The 18,802-nt window shown below is 38.1% G+C and overlaps 2 protein-coding genes across 2 annotated transcripts in view; one reads left to right on the top strand and one right to left on the bottom strand.

Annotated features, from left to right (window-relative positions):
- The window catches only part of DIAPH3 (diaphanous related formin 3), a 335,408-nt gene that overhangs the window by 237,956 nt on the left and 78,650 nt on the right, over positions 1 to 18,802 (top strand). The gene's annotated exons all lie outside the window — the stretch shown is intronic.
- Positions 15,315 to 18,602, bottom strand: HDAC8 (histone deacetylase 8). The gene has a single exon (XM_036755145.1). It carries the CDS (start codon positions 18,386 to 18,388, stop codon positions 17,249 to 17,251), a length of 1,140 nt encoding a protein of 379 aa, XP_036611040.1. The 5' UTR covers positions 18,389 to 18,602; the 3' UTR covers positions 15,315 to 17,248.

Genomic DNA, 18,802 nt, shown 5'->3' with positions numbered 1-18,802 from the left:
GTTCAAAAACTATGGTTTTGAGTAGATATATACCAATGCAATACCTGGAATAGCTTTCTGAGGCCTCTATGTGAAAGAAATATAAGGTCATAGACTTAGGACTGAAATGGAACCTAGAGGTCATTCAGTCTAACCTGCTTATTTTACAGATGGGGAAACTATGACACCAAAAAGTCATGTAACTTATCTGGGTCCATATAGCTTTGAATTCTGTGAGGGTGGATTCAAACTCAGATTCCCATGACTCCAAGTCCTGCACTATGTATCTCCTATACTAAGTACTACACATAGCAACAATTTTTAGATCTATAAAGAGCAAATATAGCAGATTATTGGTATCTGTAAGGGTACATAGTTTAAAGGTCTCAGTGAATAGTGAAGTTATTCAGATATTATGTTGATAACAATTAAGAACGTGGACCTTTAGGGAGGAGATGAGGAGAAGTCCATAGAATTACCTTCTTTTTCTCTTTCCCTCTCAATAGAGATGCAGCTAGGATTTAATGGGGAAACACTGGGCCAAAATGAAGAAGCCTCCTTTTCCAATCCAGCATTCCCCTACTCTAGCACAGTAAAGTTGAAAGACATCTGATTGAAACATAACTCCACTTTCTACCTTGTGACCTTGAAAAATCCCTGTCATTCCTCTGAGCCTTTGTGTGAAGGTAACTAGATAAATCTCTTCCAGCTCTAAATTTCTAAATCCTGTGTTTCTTCAGGTACTTGTTGCAGCAGCTTAAGATGATTTAATTAAACAAACTCACATCTGCTGGATTCTGCTTGGGCAATATCTTTTGCTTTTTTCTACTCTTCTGAACTCATATCGCCACCACCTGAGGTGAGGAACTTCTCACCTCTCCTCACTGGTGTCTCTGATCTCCAGTAACTCTTCTTTTTCCTTGTGCAGTTGTCAGTTATCTTAATGACCACAGCTGACCACATCATTCAGTTGCTCAAAAAACCTTCAGTGTCACTACCTGGCCCACTCCCCATTGTCTGTAGGGTAAAATATAAAGTACTTAGTTTGACATTTATGGTCTGGCTCTAAGGAACTCTTATCAGCTTTCTTTCACATCAGCCCCTCACTCCGCCTCCCACCTTATATCTGTTTCAATTAGTGCCAGAGGGAATAACGAGGAACAGAGATGTGATTAATCTCTACCATCAATATTATTTCCAAAATTTAGAGGCAACTACCTTTCTAAATGAGATATTTTGTTATAAATCAGCATTCACACTAGGAAGGCAGAAGAGAGACAATAAAAAAACTTACTCCAAAAGATTTATTGAAGGATATTTTCAACAACCAACAAGACCCTCAGGACGAGTGGAGATGGAGGATATTTCAACTCTCCAAGTGTATATCAGATTCACTAATGGAAGGTACCACACCAGTGATGGCTTCTCAACTTTCCCTTTTTATTCAGTAAAGTTCCTTTCTCTGAGGTGTTAGTTAAGTTTCATTAACTTTCCTTGATTCCCAGGGATTCTAGAGTTGTGTTTGGTGAGAAAGAGGGGTATCTCTGCTACCTCAGCTCTGATCACTTAGCATTACAGTTGATATAATTAGGTAAAGGTAACGGAAAGAGAGAAAAATCTGACTCCATCTATGGCCAGCTTTGTAAATTTGTTGGGCTTATTCTCAAAAGGAGAGAGGGCAGAATGCATGGATCAATTTACAGCTGCACAAATAATGCATTAATGAACCTCTTGTCCCCAGAACCTTTACACTTGTTCTAACCTAATTAAGTTTTAACTCTTATGAGCCTTTCCCAGATTCTAAAGCATGTTTTAGGTGCCATAAACAAAGTAATATTTACTCAGAGCTTTTTACATAGCATGATGTATATTGGGTTATCTGGGATTTTTGAGATGGACAAGCAGACAGTTATTGCAGGCTATCATAGGCAGTTCTAATACTACTAAATTTGCCAAAAACTAGACCAGTAGCTATTCCATGATTCTTCTCCTCTCTGTGCGCATGTTCAAAATATCCTCTTATGCCTTGACCATACTCCTCCTACATCTTCCTTCAAGGGCCTCTTTGAAGATGCTGCTTCTGTGACACCTCATTAATAACCTTTGTAAATAAAAGTAAATATAAGATGTGCACTATATTGAAATCTCTCTTTTATTCCTACTTTGCTTTACCAATGCATACTTTTTATTCAAGCAGTGATATTCTTTAGAGTGCAAGGCCTCCTATAAAAATGAAAAAGTGTGTATATGTAATAGTTTACATGTGGTTACTGTTTGTAGATATTCATAGATGGCAATGGATCTGGTCTGGAATCTGGCTCACCTCTCCAAGGGAGAGTGATTTCCACCTTTGTGGAGAGCAAGAGGGCCATGGCAGACCAATTACTCCTTCTCTCATCTATCTGTAAGAGGAGTACTGGGCTAGAATTATGGTTATCCACTAAGTATTGGTGGACTTCATGTAAAATAGATTCAGAATTAAAGGTACTGTCCCTGATCTTCCTCTCTTAAGAATATAATATAATATTAACATTGCCCAGCTTACCTCCCTCTCACTAAATAGGGGTTGCACAAGAGACTACTGCAAATAATGAATAACAAATAAATATATTTAATCAAGCAAAACAACATAGTGAAGTTGAAAGATTTATACAGATTAGAATAGAGACAGAAGGAGAACATTCCCATTCAGCCAAAGATGGAGAAAGATCTCACCGAGAGGAAGTCTACCCTCAGCAGGCTCCAGGGTTTTAAGACCTAGAAGGGAAAGGACATGGTAGGGCTGCTGCCTTCTCCTGCATGTCAGCAGCTATGAGGATCCCAGTAGTCCTTCAAAAGTTTATACTTGCCTCTAGATCCTCAAGGGCCTTCTCTTCAGTGTCTGTCTTAGCTTAAATAAGTCTCTCAGCTAATCAAGAGTCACATTTCCTTACAGATACACATAGCAGGACTGTGAGGCAGACTTGCAGAATACCAGCCATAGAGGTATTACATTCCTAAGTGATGATTATATTTGACCTAAGTCACTGTGACAGTGGAGTGGAATTATTCAAATTCGCTTTGCTGGTAGTATACTCACATTAAAGAAATTATAGATTCTTGAAGTATTGTATATTAAGTCTAAACTCAAGCTTAGCTTGTAAATAAGTCATCTTTGAGTCATTTCCAGACACATTAAGTGATATTACTATGTTTAAGGAACAGAGTTAAGCAGTAGGGGTACAAAAATGAATAAGATTTTGGCGTGGACCTCTAGGAACTTAGATCATGGCAGTGTCTTATTTGCCCACACGTATACAATGAAAGTAATATAATAGTGAACCTCAGATGCCATGAGAGTAAGTTTTCCAAAAAAAGAATCAAGGTTATTTGAAATATTTCATCTTTTGCCTTTCATGCTATTTAAAAGTAATATGAATCACTGAAGAGGCCAGAAAACCTTGTTTCTAAACTACAGTCACATCTACCATAAGATTTCATATAAGAAATTATAAAGACAATGCAGACAATTGAACGACTGCTAGATTCGGAGTTGGAGGTTTAAATATAAACCCTGCTAGTTATTATCAGTGTGACTTTGGACAAATCATTTGGAGGCACATAGTAACAGAGGGGACACAAGGCTGGTCCTGATGTCAGGAAGACCTGATTTCAAATACCCCGGCTTCAGACACGCGTTAGCTGAGCAATTCACTTAACCTCTTCTTGTCTTACTTTGCTCATGTGTAAAATGGCAATCACAATAGCATCTATGTCAAACGAGAGATTAATTATAAATGCTTAGTGCAGTGCCTGGCACACAGTAAGTGCTATATAAATGTAGCCATTATTATTATTACAATGTAGGTATGCATCACCCCTCCCTCACTATCTAGCTCAGTCTTTGGGCAACAGATACTTCCATTGACAGTTGTCTTGCTTTGTCTTGGGAACTGAAAAAAGAAGTCATTTTTTTTTTTACTCAAAGAAAAGCAAAGTGAAGACTAAGGAGTATAACCCAATATGTTAGATTTTTGTTGCTGACTTTGTAGCAGTCTTCATTTTGTATTTCTAAACCTCACCTTTCACATGGATAAAAATCTTAAATATATTATCTTTTCTTAATAATTATGTTGAAGAAAATGTTTCATTATCACGACCACGTAGAAGGCAGGGAGGCATTACAATGTATAGAGCCCTGGTCCTGAAGAAAGGAGACTTGAGTTCCAATCTCACTCCAGTCTTTTATTAGCTGTGTGACCCAGAGCAGCTCACTTCACCTCCCTCTGGTAGTTTCCTCATCTGTAAAATGAGGATGATAGTGATATCCGCCCCTCAGAGTCGTGAGGGTAAAATGAGGTAACATTTGTGAGTCTCCTTGCAAACCCTAAATGCTAGTTATTGTTGCTAGTATTATCATTTAAAAACATCCAGAAAAGGCGAGTTCATTTTAAGTAAGTTAACCGTGGGTTATTTAAAGAAATGGCCAATGTCATCACTGACTTCTAGGAGCCTACAATCTAGTTGGAAAGACTAAAGTCAATTAAGCAAACCTAAGTTTCTACTATATGCAAAGCAATGTGCTAGGCAGTAGCTAACTAATTAGAACAAGTGAGGAGGCGGGAAAAGAAAACAAGTACATAGCATCTACAGGGTGCTGAGGCCCTGTGCTGAGCCCTTCGCAAATATTATCTCATTTATCCTCGCAACAACCCTGCTAAGAAGAGGCTGTTATTATCCCCACTTTACAATTGATGAAACTGAGACTTGCCCAGGATCAACACAGCTAGTCTGAGGCCAGATTTGAACTCAGATCTAATATAAGAATGACTGAGTAGAAGGCAATAGGTGCTATAGGAGGTCAGAGAAGGGAGGGATCACATCCAGATGGGGCAATCAAGCACATTACAGAGTTTCAGTAGGATCTCGAAAGGCAAGTAGAATTTTAATGTGCAGAGTTGGTGAGGTTGGGCCAAATAAAGCACGTGTGGTAAATATTTAGAAACTGTTAATTAGACCGTTCCTCCCGGGATAGAGAATTCATGTTGAGAAGTAGAGAGAGATTAACTTTGGAAAGGTAGATTGGATCCAAATTTTGAAGAGTCTTGAATTCTAGGCTGTGTTTGGATTTAATCTCGTAGGTTATAGGACCATTAGAAGTTTTAGAAGAGCAGGGAAGTGGCATAAAAATGGTATTTTAAGAAGATTAATGTGGCATGAAATATGTATGAATTAATGGGCTATCACAATAGTCTTTTCTAAGGGGCCAGAAAGAAAAAGGAGTAAAAGTTAATAGCTACTATATTCCGTGATGATTATTGTCTTTTTAATATAGAGCCAAAAATATCCATGATTAAGCTGTTGATTTAGAGATGGTACTCCAAATAATTTCACAAAGCATTACCTGCTTCATTTGGCTTTGGCAAATGAAATAATAAAATCATATTTCCATTTTCTGATACAGCTACAAATTGAAAATGTGCTTATTTGATATTGTCATTGAGCCTATTTTTTTTCCTATTGTTCATGCACTCTGAGGACAAGGACAGGTTTTTTTTCCCCCGACATAAATTGGCATAGTGCCTAATAGAGCACAACACATATCCAGATACTAAATATATTTTTATATTAACAATTATCTTTTAGTGGGTGAAGAGGAATTAGGAAGTAATTGATTTGTATCTGCCAGACATTTTTAATCAGATCTCTGGTATCTCGTGACTTCCATTATACCCCTTTCCTATAATTCAGTTCTGCCATTCTACAGATGCTAAATTTCTGCCATGTGTTGGGTACTATGCAAGAAGCTAGGGATACAAAAACAAAAACAGCCCCTATCCTCAAGTAACTCCCATTCTGTTGTGGGGAAATAACATGTATGCATGAGAGAGAGAGAGTGTGTATCTTACACAGATATATATACACTAACTAAATGCCAGGTAATGGAGAAGGGTGTAGGACAAGGCATTAGGCAGCATACATTGTGGAAGGTTTTGTATTCACGGTGGGTCCTAAGCTGACCTTTGAAGAAAGATAAATATTTTAAAAAGAAGGATTAAGGAAAGTATACATCTCAGGCATTGGGGGAAGTGTTTGGAAATGGCTTGTTCAAATGCAGGGAAGTTGGAGATGGCATGACCTTTCCTACCCCTTTACTCCTGACTCCTGGCATATACAAAATATTTATATATACAAATATATGTTGTTCTATTTTTAAATAATTTTTTTTCAAGGAAGCCATTTCTGTTCTCTAATTGGGCATGATAACCAGGATACTATCTGCATACAGCAGATATTTAATGGTTGTAGACTTTTCATCTTTTTTGCAGCATTGCACTTCTGTCATTTTTTGGCATTCTCTCTATGGAATTATATGGTGATATTGAAAAAAAAAAGAAAGCAAAAAGTAATATGTATTCCTTGTTTCTGAGAACATTTTTGCCATGAAATTCTCAACACTTCAAACAGTTATTTTAAAAACTGTGATTCAGAGCTAATAGTAAATTCATCCTGAGTAATATGTCAGTTTTCAAAATTAGTAAATGTCTAGAGAACTACAATGTGGAGTATTATGGGTTTGGGGTTAGGGAGTTGGGGACAGTCTATGATATAAGTAAAATGGTTTTCCAAATTTCTTAAAGAAGATTGATGCTCCATATTTTGAGATTATTGATGTGTTATAAACATATCAAAAGCTTCAACAAACAAACATTTTGCATTAACCTTGCTGAATAGTTATATTTTAAAATTATGAAAATAAGATGAAACCAGATGAACTGAACAGAGTTGACAGCACCTTTCTAGGTGATGAAATTGCTATTGATTTATGACAAACGCTGGTAAAAGCAGGCAGGGACTGTTTTGTTGCTGTCAGATGAGAACAGAAAGCAGGCAGGTTTTGTTATCAATCATTTCTTGTCAGTATAAGCCAGCAGCAGACTGTTATAATTGATTTGATGGCTACGTCTGATGTGAGTTCCAGTGCCATAGTGGTTTGTAGCAATGCAACAGTGCGAGGAATTGATGTGAAAAGGATGTGACCAGACTCTTCAGAGGCAAATTTGGGTCACTGAAAGGTGTGCATTTACTTAACAGTTTATTAATTAATGAGTCACAACTTTCTGTATTAGAAACTCTTGATTAAAAAGGAGAGAATATTTCTTTTTCGGTGAAGTATTCATATATTAGCCATTTTATTAAATTTGAGAATCTGAATTTTGTACATGAACTTTCTATTTAAGTTTTAGATTCCCAAACCTTGTTGATAATTTTTCAGTTATCAAGTCCATTTGTTGCTAAAACTGGTTTAAATGGGCAATGAGGAAAGGTCCATCTCTGTATCAAATATATCTAAATATCTTTCTTTTTTCTATTCCACTTGATCTGGTAGTCTTTTTCCTAGAGAGATACTCTTGTCATTCCCTTCCTAATAATACTAGCACCCTTCACTACCACTTCTTGAGGCTGTATTAGCATAGTTTTCATTATGAATCCTCTCCTTCCTACTGGCTAAAGACTCAGGAAAAAGAAAAGTGAATTTGCCAGACACTCTTCAGACAAAAAAGAAACAAAAATGTTGCTTGATAATCTTGGTGACGACTACTGAGGCACGAAGGTGATTGCCATTATTATCTTTGCTAATGAATAAGTGAAATGAATTTCATCAAAATCAGACAGCCTCAGAAGTTAACCATTTGAAATAATGTCTTTTCTAACTGAAAATGTATCACTCATTTTTAATATCAGTTTTCCTGATTTTTAGATGCCTAACCCAAGAGGAAGCATGCTGGGGTAAAAAGAATGCTAGATTTTCACTCAAAGGACCTGCATTCCAATCCTCACCCTGTTTCTCACTATGACAGTTGAAATCATGTAACCTTTGAGGAATGCAGCTTTCTTATTTGTGAAATTAGGTTGGGCTAGACAACATGAAATCTCTACCAGCCCTAAATTTTCTGATTCTTATTAGGCATCATTCCTAGCAGATATTACATATCAATCATGTCAAACAAATCTTTCTGTTAAAAAAAATGTTATGAAGCAGCATCAATTATAAAGTGACTCAAACTCACTGCGTGAACTAATGAGAAAAAAAATCTCCAGTGTAATTTTTATCTTACTGCTCATGATTTTTTAATTCAATGAAAATGTATTAAAGACACTGTGCCAGGTACTATGGGGGAATATACAAATCAGAAATTAGTAGTCCGTACTTTCATGAAGCATCAAATAGTGGAAATAAGCTACATATAATTATAATATAAAATAGAATGAAAGTTACTTGGAAGCATAAACAAAGTGCTAGGAAACGTTTAAAACTTTTTTATTGATATCATCCTTACATGCTTACATCTTCTTTTTCAATATGACTCATCTCAATTTTAAATTTTTTAAAACAGAGGGTTAAGACATTTCAGCAAAATTAACCACCATATCAATCAAGTTTAGCAGTATATGTATCCTACCCCCAGTCTCCCTTCCCTGCAAATAGGGAGTATTTTCTCATATCTCTTCTTGGGAGCCAAAGTTGTAAATTGTAATTACATGGTGTGCCATTTCTATTTTGATTGTGGAAGTAGTTGTTTCCACTTCCATTGTTTATATTGTTTTCCTGGTTCTGTCTATCTCACTTTGCATCAGTTCACATAAGTCTTCCCATGCCTCCTTTATTCTTTATATTTAATGTTTGCTTTTTTTTTTTTTTACAATGCAATAATCATTGATTACATTCCTATACCGCAGTTTGTTTAGCCATTCCCCAGCTGGTGGATATCTATTTTGTTTCTAGTTCTTTGCTACTACAAAAAGTGTGTATTTTGGATGTACATTAGCCTTTTCTTTCTATCTTGGACGACCTCCCTTTATTCCTCTTTGACTCCCTACAGAAGCTCTTGCAAACCCTCTTGTTTCATCTCAAGTGTCCCACCACTCACCCTCTGACTTCTCTCATTTGAGGACCCTACTTTTTACTTTAGTGAGAAATTTGAGGACATTCCTGTTGAATTCCCATCATTTTCCCTTCTCCTCATCTGAAAACCCGTTGACATAATCCACTAATTTTTCAGTTTCTGACTATGAGGTGGCCCTAACTCCTCAACACATGCCTTTAAGCATCTTCTTTCTTGGACTGCACCTCTTTTCTGCCTGTTATCTGATCTTCAGCTTTTCTTTGTTGGTTCCTTAAATGTACGCAACTCTCCCCAATCCTTAAAAACCTTAACTACAGCCTATCATGCCCTTAAGTTACCATCCTATCTCTCTCTTCTCTTTCTCTGTTTATACTCATTGCCTGTTTTCTCTACATCTGACCCTTTGCAGTCTGACTCCCAATCTTGTCATTCAACTGAAACTACTCTATCCAAAATCACCAGTGATCTCTTAATTTGCCCACTATTGCCTTTTCTCAGTCCTCATATTGCTCCTCTTAGGGTTTTCAGGACATCACTCTCTCCTGGATCTCCTACTTGGCTACTGCTCCTTCTCTCTCCTCTTTATTAGTTTATCATTCATCAAGGACAGCCAGGTGGTGGTAAAACCTGCTCCCACTGTGGGTATCTTACATCTCTTACCTTGCTCCCTAGCCTGGCCCTGGGCTACCCCAGAAACTATCCAGTATGATCTAGCCACAGGAAAAACTGTGTAGTTGTCTCCTCAGGTTAGGATGTCAGCTCCTTGAGAGTAATAATTGTTAAATCCTTTGTTTTTGTATCCCCAACACATAGCACAGTCCCTGGCACATTGTAAGTGCTTAATAAATCCTTGCTAACCTTTGTAGTATGATCTGTAATATTCAGGTCACATATCCATTCAGAGTTGTTTTCTAACATATGGTATAAAGTATTATTCTAAACCTAATTTCTGCCAGACTGCTTTTTAGTTTTTCCAGTTCTTTCCAGATAGAGAGTTCTTTTCTAGGCAACTAAGTTATTAAATTCAGTTATTTCTAATTATTTCTTGTCTAGCTTGATCTTGAGAGTTTAAGAAGGATTTCTTAATTATATTTATGCAGGTATTGAGTGTGCTTTCATAGACTGATTTCTTTATACTTCATGTACTTTGTAGTTCTTTTTAATTGGACTTACCATTCTATTACACTCTTGTTTTTGCTATAAAATATTAATTTTGTGAGTTTATTTTCTAACCTACTATACTGAGTATATTAATATTTGTTTCTTTGCTGATTTTCTGGGATTTTCTATTAAACCTGTATGTCATCAGAAGATAGATTTTTATTATTTCTGCCTACCTTTATGTATCATCTCTTTCTTTTGTCTTATTCTTATTTCTAGCCTTCTTAGAACTATCTCAAATAGCAGATGCTTTTTTAGATAGTTGAATCATTTTTTAAAAAAGGCTCTTCTCTGTGCCTACTTTGCAGTTTTTAACAAATCAGTGTTATATTTTGTCAAAGGTATTTTCTTCAATTGCATAGACAAACGTCTCAGAGCCTTTTCTTTTTAATAACCTTCCTAATAATGGACTATTTTTGAATTCCTAGTATAAATCCCACCTGTGTATAGTGTAGCATTTTCCCCCAATAAATTGTTGTAATTTTTTGGTAGGATTTTATTTATAAATTAAAATTGATAATCCTTAATGATATTGATCTGTATTTCCTTTTATTTGTTTTTATCATTTCTTGGTTTGAGTATTGGGATTCTATCTCTCTCATGAGGAATTCGGTAGTGTTTTCACTATCAGTTTTTGAAAATAATTTGTGTATTATGATTATCACTTGTTCTTTAATAGTTTGAAAGTGACTTTTGTAAATTCATATTGACCACATTTCTTTGTTGTTTTTGCTGTATTATTGTTTTGTCATTGGTATGCCTTCACAACTAGTTTAATTTTCTTTTATAAAATTATATTGTTAAAGATCTCTTATGTTTTGTTAATTGAATATATTTTTGTAGTTAATCCTCTTTTAATTTCTCATTTGTATTGTCATTTAACTATAATAGATTCTGATAATTCTTTCATTTCTTCTTTGTTATGATTCTCCCTTCTTTTTTAAAAATAAATTTTTCCCTCACATTTCTTATTTAACCAAGTTGAGTAAAGGTATGTGTGTTAGGCTTTTAAAAGGAGCAGCTTTTAGTTTTTATGTTTTATCATCTTTTTTGTTTCAAAATTTTCTTTCTCAAATGTTCAAGATTTCCTCTTTTGTATTTATTTTTGTTTGTATGTTGTTTTCCTAATTGTTTGAGTGTTCAGCTCATTAATGCTTTCTTTTTCCTTTTTGTTAATATGTGTTTTAGGGATATGCTTTTTTCCCCCTTGTGCACTACTTTAGCTGCATTCCAGAAATTCTGCTATGTTATTTTTGTCTTTGTCTTTCACAGTTAGTAACTGTTTATCCTATTTGTTATTTGACTCACTTAATATCCCGGATATCCTGATTACATATTCATTTATATCTGTCTTTTGCTGGCAGTTCTTATTTTGGCTACTATTTTTATTGCATATATTTCTAATTTCTCTGTGCCCTAGTACTTGTTTTTTTTTAACAGTACTGCGAAGAGTTGAGAAAAATGTAAATGTATTTTTTCATGATCTCATTTATTAGATGCCATAAATCTTTTAGTTCCGCATTTTCCAACAGTATGTTCAGTTCTATATTTTCCCTTTTGTTTACCCTTCTGTTAGATTTTATCAGCTCCGTGAGAAGAATTTTAAGGCTTCCTATTATTGTCTTACTCTCTTATATCTTTTTGAACTCAGTTTAGATGAAGTTTGATGCATATGTTTAATACTGATTTCAACAAGCACTTATTAAGCAACTACTATATGCTAGGTACTATTAGGTGCTGAGGACACAAAGATAAAAATGAAAAGGCCCCTGCTTTGTAGTACATCATCTGTAGAATGAGGAAGTTCAGAGCCCCTTCCAGCTGTACTATGATCCTCATATAAATATGTATTTAAAATAAGTACAAGGTCTTTTTTTTTTCTAGGAGAAAATAGCAGCTTGGATGTAGATCTGGAAAGCTCTAATGCAGGAAAGGAAGTGTGAACCAAGCTTTTAAGGAAACTAGGGATTCTAAAAGGCACAGGTGAGCAGTGATTGAGATTATGAACCAAAGTGACTCAAACATTGGTGGTGCCCTTTATGGAAATAGAGATGTTTTGAAGAGGCTTGGGCTTTGGAAGAATGATAATGAATTCTATTTTGGACACATTGAGTTTAAGGTATCTCTAGAACATCCACTGTGAAATTTCCAATAGGCAGCTGGTGATTGTGGGAAATGACTGGGGCAAAATATAGAGATCTGTGAGTCATCTGCATAGAAATGACAATTGAACCCATGGGAACTGATGAGGTCACCAAGATATAGTGTAGAGAAAGAGGGCTCAGGACAGAGACTTGGGACCAGAGTTAGGAGGCAGGATATGAGTGATTAGCCAGCAAAAGAGACTGAGGAGTGGTCAGACAGGAAGAAAACCAAGAATAGTATCATGAAAACCTACAGATATGAGCTTATCTAAGAGAAGAGAGTCTTAAATCAACAGTATCAAATACTGCAAAGTTCACAAGAAGAATAAGGTCTCAGAATAGGTTATCAGTTTTAACAACGAAGAAGAGATCATCAGTAAAACTTTGGAAAGAGTACTTTTAGTTGAGTTGATGAGGCTGGATGCCAGAGTGCAATATGTTGAGAAGTGAGGAATAGGAGAGAAAGTAGAAGTAATGAGTATAGCTAGTTTTTTTTTTTTCTATGACTTTAGCAGTGGAAGGGAAAAGAAATATAGGATGGTATAGCTGGAGGATCCTGAGGTATTTTTAAATGGATGGTGTTGACCAGGGCATATTTGTAGGCTTTAGGGAATATACCAATTGGCAAAGCGAGACTGAAGCCCGGGGTGGGGGTGGGAGACAACAAGATGCTGAATGGAGGAGATGAGATTCAGAGTACCAGTATAGAAGTTGGCCTTGCAAAAAGGATGGCCAGGTCTTAATTAGAGGCTGGCATAACAGAAATGATGATGAAAATGTTGTCAAGACATTTTGGGGGACATGGGGGGGTTGGGGAGAAATTGTAGAACAGGGAAGAGGGAGCTCATAAATCACTTACTTTTTTCATAAACATGAGACAAGATCTTCTTTTGATAGATGTGAAAGGTTTGAGGAGAAAAGATTTGGAATAGCCTCTGTGGAGACTGGTATATAGAATCAAATTAGCGAACTGTATAAATATTGCCTTGTTATGGGGAGGAACCTTATTTAATTTACATAAATTCAGTGAACCTAGTCAACTCAAGTGCTGTGACTTTCTTTAGCACTGTTCAGCAATGTGTGAATAGGAATGGAGACAGATGATGGGAGCATGTAGGTTGGAATCTCTTACTAGTTATGGATATAACTAGCTATTACTAGTTACTAGTGATCATTTAAGAATTGCATTCAGTCTTATCCCTGGATATTTACAGGTTTGATTTCATCCAGACCTATGATTTCATTGGCATAGGGAAGTTCTGGTAAGGAGATTCTCTACTAATGTGGATCAGCAATTATTCTGTAACTTACAGTCTTAGCTGCCTAGCTCACTTACTGGTTAAGTGACTCATCCAGGGTAAGCTGGCCAATATGTGAGAGGCAAGACTTAAGTTCTCTGGCTAGCCCCTTTGCCACATAGCCTCATCTCAGAGTATGAGTAAAAGTAAATACCAAATCAAATTTGAGCATAAAGATCAGAGGATATCATACAGGAACTCCAGACGGATGTTTGTTTTTAAATAGAATTCTGATGTCTTTTGTTTTGACATCACTTCCATTTCCCAATATACCTTTCCCTCCTACTCTTCTCAGAATGCCATTTGCTATATTAAAAATGAAAAGGGGGGAAGGGGGAAGGTCAGCAAAACGAAACATATTGAAAACATCTGGCATTATGTTGTGTTCTATACCCATAATCTCTCACTTTTACAAAGTTAGGGTGAATACTTTTCCTATTTTTTTTAGGGCCCAGCTAGATCAATATAATTTGCCATTTCTTTTGTGGTTTTTTTTTATTTCATTTACATTTTTGTAGTTATTATGTATATTATTTTGAGGTTTCTTTACCTCACTTTGCATCAGCTCATATGAATCTTCCCATGCTTCTCTGTATTCATCATTTTTACAGTACAATAGTGTTCTGTGTATCTTATGTACCACAACTTCTTTAGACATTTCCAAATTGATGGGCATCTTCTTGATTTCCAATTGTTTGCTACTACAAAAAGTGGAGCATATACCTAACAAGATGATCCATGGGTCAAAGTGTATGGAAATTTTTAGCCATTTCCATAATCCTAAATTTATGGTTAGAAGGGCTGGACCAATTCATTGATCTACCAACAGTGTAATTAGTATGCCTATCTTTCCACACCTCTTTCAGCACTGAATGTCAGTGCTATGCTTTGCTGAGAGGTGAAACTTCAGAATTATTTTGTTTCCATCTCTCCTGTTATTAGTGATTTGAAGCATTCTTTTATGTGGTTGTTAGGTTTACAGTTCTTTTGAGAACATTCGTTTACAATCTTTTGACCTCTTCTCTGTTGGAAAATTATTTTTGGTCTTATATTTTCTTCATTCATTGTCTCTGTATCTTAGCCCAAGCTGTTTTAAACAAGTTGTTGAGCAAAAGTAGGGTATGGACAAAATTAATTTAACAGATACTTAAGCATGTATTATGTTCACTGTGCTAGGTCTTGAGACTAGGATAAAATATGACACAGAATATGAGAATAAAATACTTGAGGATACCAAAGAAAACTCAGAGCCCAGAAACTGTCTCTCATCAACAAAAGAGAAGCTCCTTGAATATGTTGAAAGTCATAGCTGCCAAAGGCAAAATATTTACAGCAGGAGGGAAAAGAGGAGACCAGCATTTATATGGTACCTCCTATGTGCCAAACACTACGCTAAGTGTTTTTTCTACCAATATCTCATTTGATCCTCACAATCACTCTGAGGCAGATGCTATTATTGCCCCCATTTTAGTTGTGGAAACTGAGGCAAACAGGTTGCCTTGTCCCAGGGTCACAGCTTTTAAGTATAAGATGCCACAGTTGAGTCAGGTCTTCCTGACTCTTAAGTATTTTCCTGACTCCAGGTCTAGTGCTCTTTATCCACTGTGCCAAATGACTTTACGAACATGAACACAATGTCATTTACAAAATATCACAGGTCTGTATGGCTAATGATTTTGATTAGTATCACTTCACACACACACACACACAAAAAAAGAAAAAGCATTTGAGGATAAAACAAACCTAAAGAGAGTTTGATGTGAAATGCATCTAATTAAGATAGTCCCAAGAGCATTTGTAGGGAAAATGAAGGAAGACAAACATACAAAATAGAGCACATGTGCTGGAGGTTTATAAACATTTTATTTTTTTCATGATAAGGGGGTTTACTATTTTCACACTTTGCCACTTAGTATTCAATACATTGTGTGAGGAAGTGGAAATGCACTTTAAGATGAAATCAGAAAGAGTAGCTAGACACGATCAAATACAAGCAGAAGCAACCCATGACATTTTAAAATCACTCAAGAAAGGATGTTTGTGATCTTTCAGAGAGGGGAAGGAAGATTCCATAGAATGGCAAATACCAGATGGGAACTTTTGACCAAAAAGAGTGACCAAGAAGACAATAGCCACCACAGGTCCATATGCCTGCTTTCTCATTTCTACTTGATCTTCATGGGAATGAACTTTGCGTGCATCAAGGGAATTCCTGAAGAAAGTATGAGAAGAAATAGTTGAGCTTTTGTAGATTATTTATGATAGTTAACTAGATCTTGATTTCACAAGTTACAGAGTTGACAGAAAAAAAGACGTACTACTAGATACTGTTTTATTTATTTTTTCTTAAGCATTCCACTTGGTAGAACAAAATATAGCCTCGAAAGCCCTCTCAGACAAGGTTTCTCCTGTGCACAAACTAAATTACTAACTCAGATGGACAGAACCGTGGAAACACCTTTGTTTAGTGATTCACTGAGTACTCTCTCAACTGTGGTATAAAAGTGGGATGCACTTATCTAAGTCTGCCACTGTCACAGTTGATGCCTGGTTCTAGTCCCAACAAAAAAAGAAAAAGGATTACTTATTGATAGGAAGGCTCTCCCTAGTCTCCTTTTGATAGGCAACATTGATTCATTCCTGGAATACTGCAAAATCTCAATGAAATACATATTAGCACTGTAATCATTTACATTGGAACACTAAAGTGAATCAAAAATACATATTGCCCAGACTACAACATGTAGTAGCTGGACAAGGAGTTTATCAGGTTAGTCCCTCAGTGTATATATATATATACAGAGAGGTACAGCAGAAAGACAATGAACTAGACCCAAACTGAATGGTTACAGGTAGATAATTCTTAAGATGTTAAGAGGTAATAGAGCCCTAGACTCGAAGTCAGGACAACTTGGGTTTGAATGTTGCCTCAGATAATTATGAGCTGTATTACCCTGGGCAAATCACTGTCACTTCTCTGAACCTGTTTTCCTCATCTGTCCAGTGGGGATAATAGCACCTACCTCACAGACTGGTGGTTAAGGAACCAATGAGATGATGTTTGTAAAGTGCTTTGTATATTTTTAGAAGTCCTATAAAATGTAACCTCTTAAAGCACTATGTAAATGTATTATATTTAAAAATTCAAGAATAAGGCCTTCCAAACTACTGAGTGATCCTCTACCGAGAATTTAGAGAAAACCTTGCATGGGCCTATTGCAGGCTGTAGTGCGCATATTGATGAAATCCTGAATCTGTTAAAAAAAAACCTCTTTATTAAAATATAACTATACAGTATATGCATTTTACAGGTGAGATGAAGTTAAAATATAATTTTTTAAAATAAAAATTATATTTGACCACTACTAGTACTACTCACCAAATTCATCAATGACAGTGAACAACTAACCCCAAGCATTTCTTGCTTAAAAAATAAAAACTCCCTACCCCAAACCCACCAGAAAATAATTTCCAAGAATACAAACTGCTTTTGCCTTTTAGAAAGGAATCTTAATTTTGTCTCAACTGTATTTCAGAAAAAAGCACTTGAACCTTAAAAGTCACCTTCCTACTCCTTCCAGTCCTCTGCTTAAATCTCTGGGGTGATTGCCTACTGAACCCCACGAAGACTAGCTGCCACTTGGTGTTGTGAGGAAGTAATCTCTTCCAGATTTTTCCTCACAGCCACAAATTCACAAAAACACAAAGCCAGCTTTACAAGAAATCTTCCTATACTGTCACAATCAGATCTAGCACCACCACCACCACCCCACCACCCCTAAACCACATGCTTCATGTTCCCTGTAATGCGATTCAGGATATGCTGGATTTGGTGCAGCTCATTGCGGTCAGGCCTGCAACTGGGGGTGATTTCCAACACATAATCCGGGCCGTATTCAGTGAAAAATTCATGATCTGGGATCTCAGAAGAGAGCGTTCTCCCCAAGATGACCCCAGTCAGATATGTCCAGCATCGGGCTGTGTTAGCAAGATTGTAGCCGCCTCCCCCCAAGATGAGGGTGGCCAGCTGCCACTGAAGGATGTAGGTAAGACACTTCCCGAGTCCCACGGGAGTCAAATTAAAGGAGCACATCGGGTCCCCAGCTATGGTATCGGCTCCTAACTGCAGAACCACCGCTTTGGGGTTGAAGGCTACATAGACTTCCTTGAGGACGCTTTTACAGATCTGATAGTACTTGTCATCCCGTATGCCATCCTGAATGGGCACGTTGACGCTGTAATACCTTCCCTTCCCGAGACCCACATCGGACACATCGCCAGTTCCCGGAAAAAACCCTGGAGAGAATTTGTGCAGAGACACAGTCATGACTTTGGAAGTGAAACTGAAAGCGTCTTCGACGCCGTCTCCGTGGTGCAGGTCCAAGTCCACGTAGAGGATGCGCTCGAACTTCCTCCTCAAGTGCAGGATCCCCAGGACGGCGTCGTTGAGGTAACAGAAGCCCGAAGCCTCGTCTTTCTTGGCATGGTGCCAGCCCCCGGCCCAGTTAATAGCTATGTTACTTTTCCCATCGATCAGGCACTGGGCCGCCGTGATGGTGGCGCCCCCCACCGCGGCCGCGTAATCGAATATGCCCTCCGTGCTGGGGCAGTCGTAGCCCAGGCCGAATTCCACCGAGTCGGGATGCTCGTCATCCCCTTCCTCACTGACCTTCTGGAGGTGCTGCAGGTAGGCGTCCGTGTGGAAGCTGGCCATCTCCTCCATGGAAGCCACCTTGGGCTTCACGACCCTCATCTCCTTGAGCAGCTCATAGGCTTCAATCAGGGAATGCACCATGCTGGCCCGTTTGGGCACCTTGGCCAGCGAGTCACAAGTGCGGACGTATTCGGGGCTGTAGATGTAGACGGGGGGCAAAGGCGGCTGCCGCGGAGGGGGCGCGGGCTCCTCCGCTTCCTGCATGGCCCACCCTCACCCAAGCCTTGGCCCCCGGGACGCTCGAACCTTAGGCGGCCAGACGGGCCCGAAAGCGGCCGCTGCGGTTGCCGCCGGCCGCGCTACCGCTACCCCTCCGCCCCGCCGCTGCTCCGCCGCCGCCGCTCTCTGCCTCTACCTTAGCTCCCGCCGCTGCCGCTGCCTCTACCGCCGCTTCCGCCGCTGCTGCTGCCTCTTCCGCTGCCGCAGCTTCCGCCGCCGCGGTCCGAGCGCCCCCCAGCCCTCACCGCGCAGCCGCTTCCGAGGCTGCGGGGAGATAGGGAAGGAGGGAGTGGGGCGTGGAGGCCGCGGGCCGAATTGCATACGGGCTGCGATGCCGTGGAGCTAGAAAAAGACGGGGTCCCGGGGACGCCCCCACACACACAGAGGTTTCTTTCGTGG

Source organism: Trichosurus vulpecula, chromosome 4 (assembly GCF_011100635.1).
Source record: "Trichosurus vulpecula isolate mTriVul1 chromosome 4, mTriVul1.pri, whole genome shotgun sequence".
NCBI classification, from domain to species: Eukaryota; Metazoa; Chordata; class Mammalia; order Diprotodontia; family Phalangeridae; genus Trichosurus; species Trichosurus vulpecula.
The sequence above is the reverse complement of the archived record's forward strand: the minus strand, read 5'-3'. Positions and strand labels throughout refer to the sequence as shown.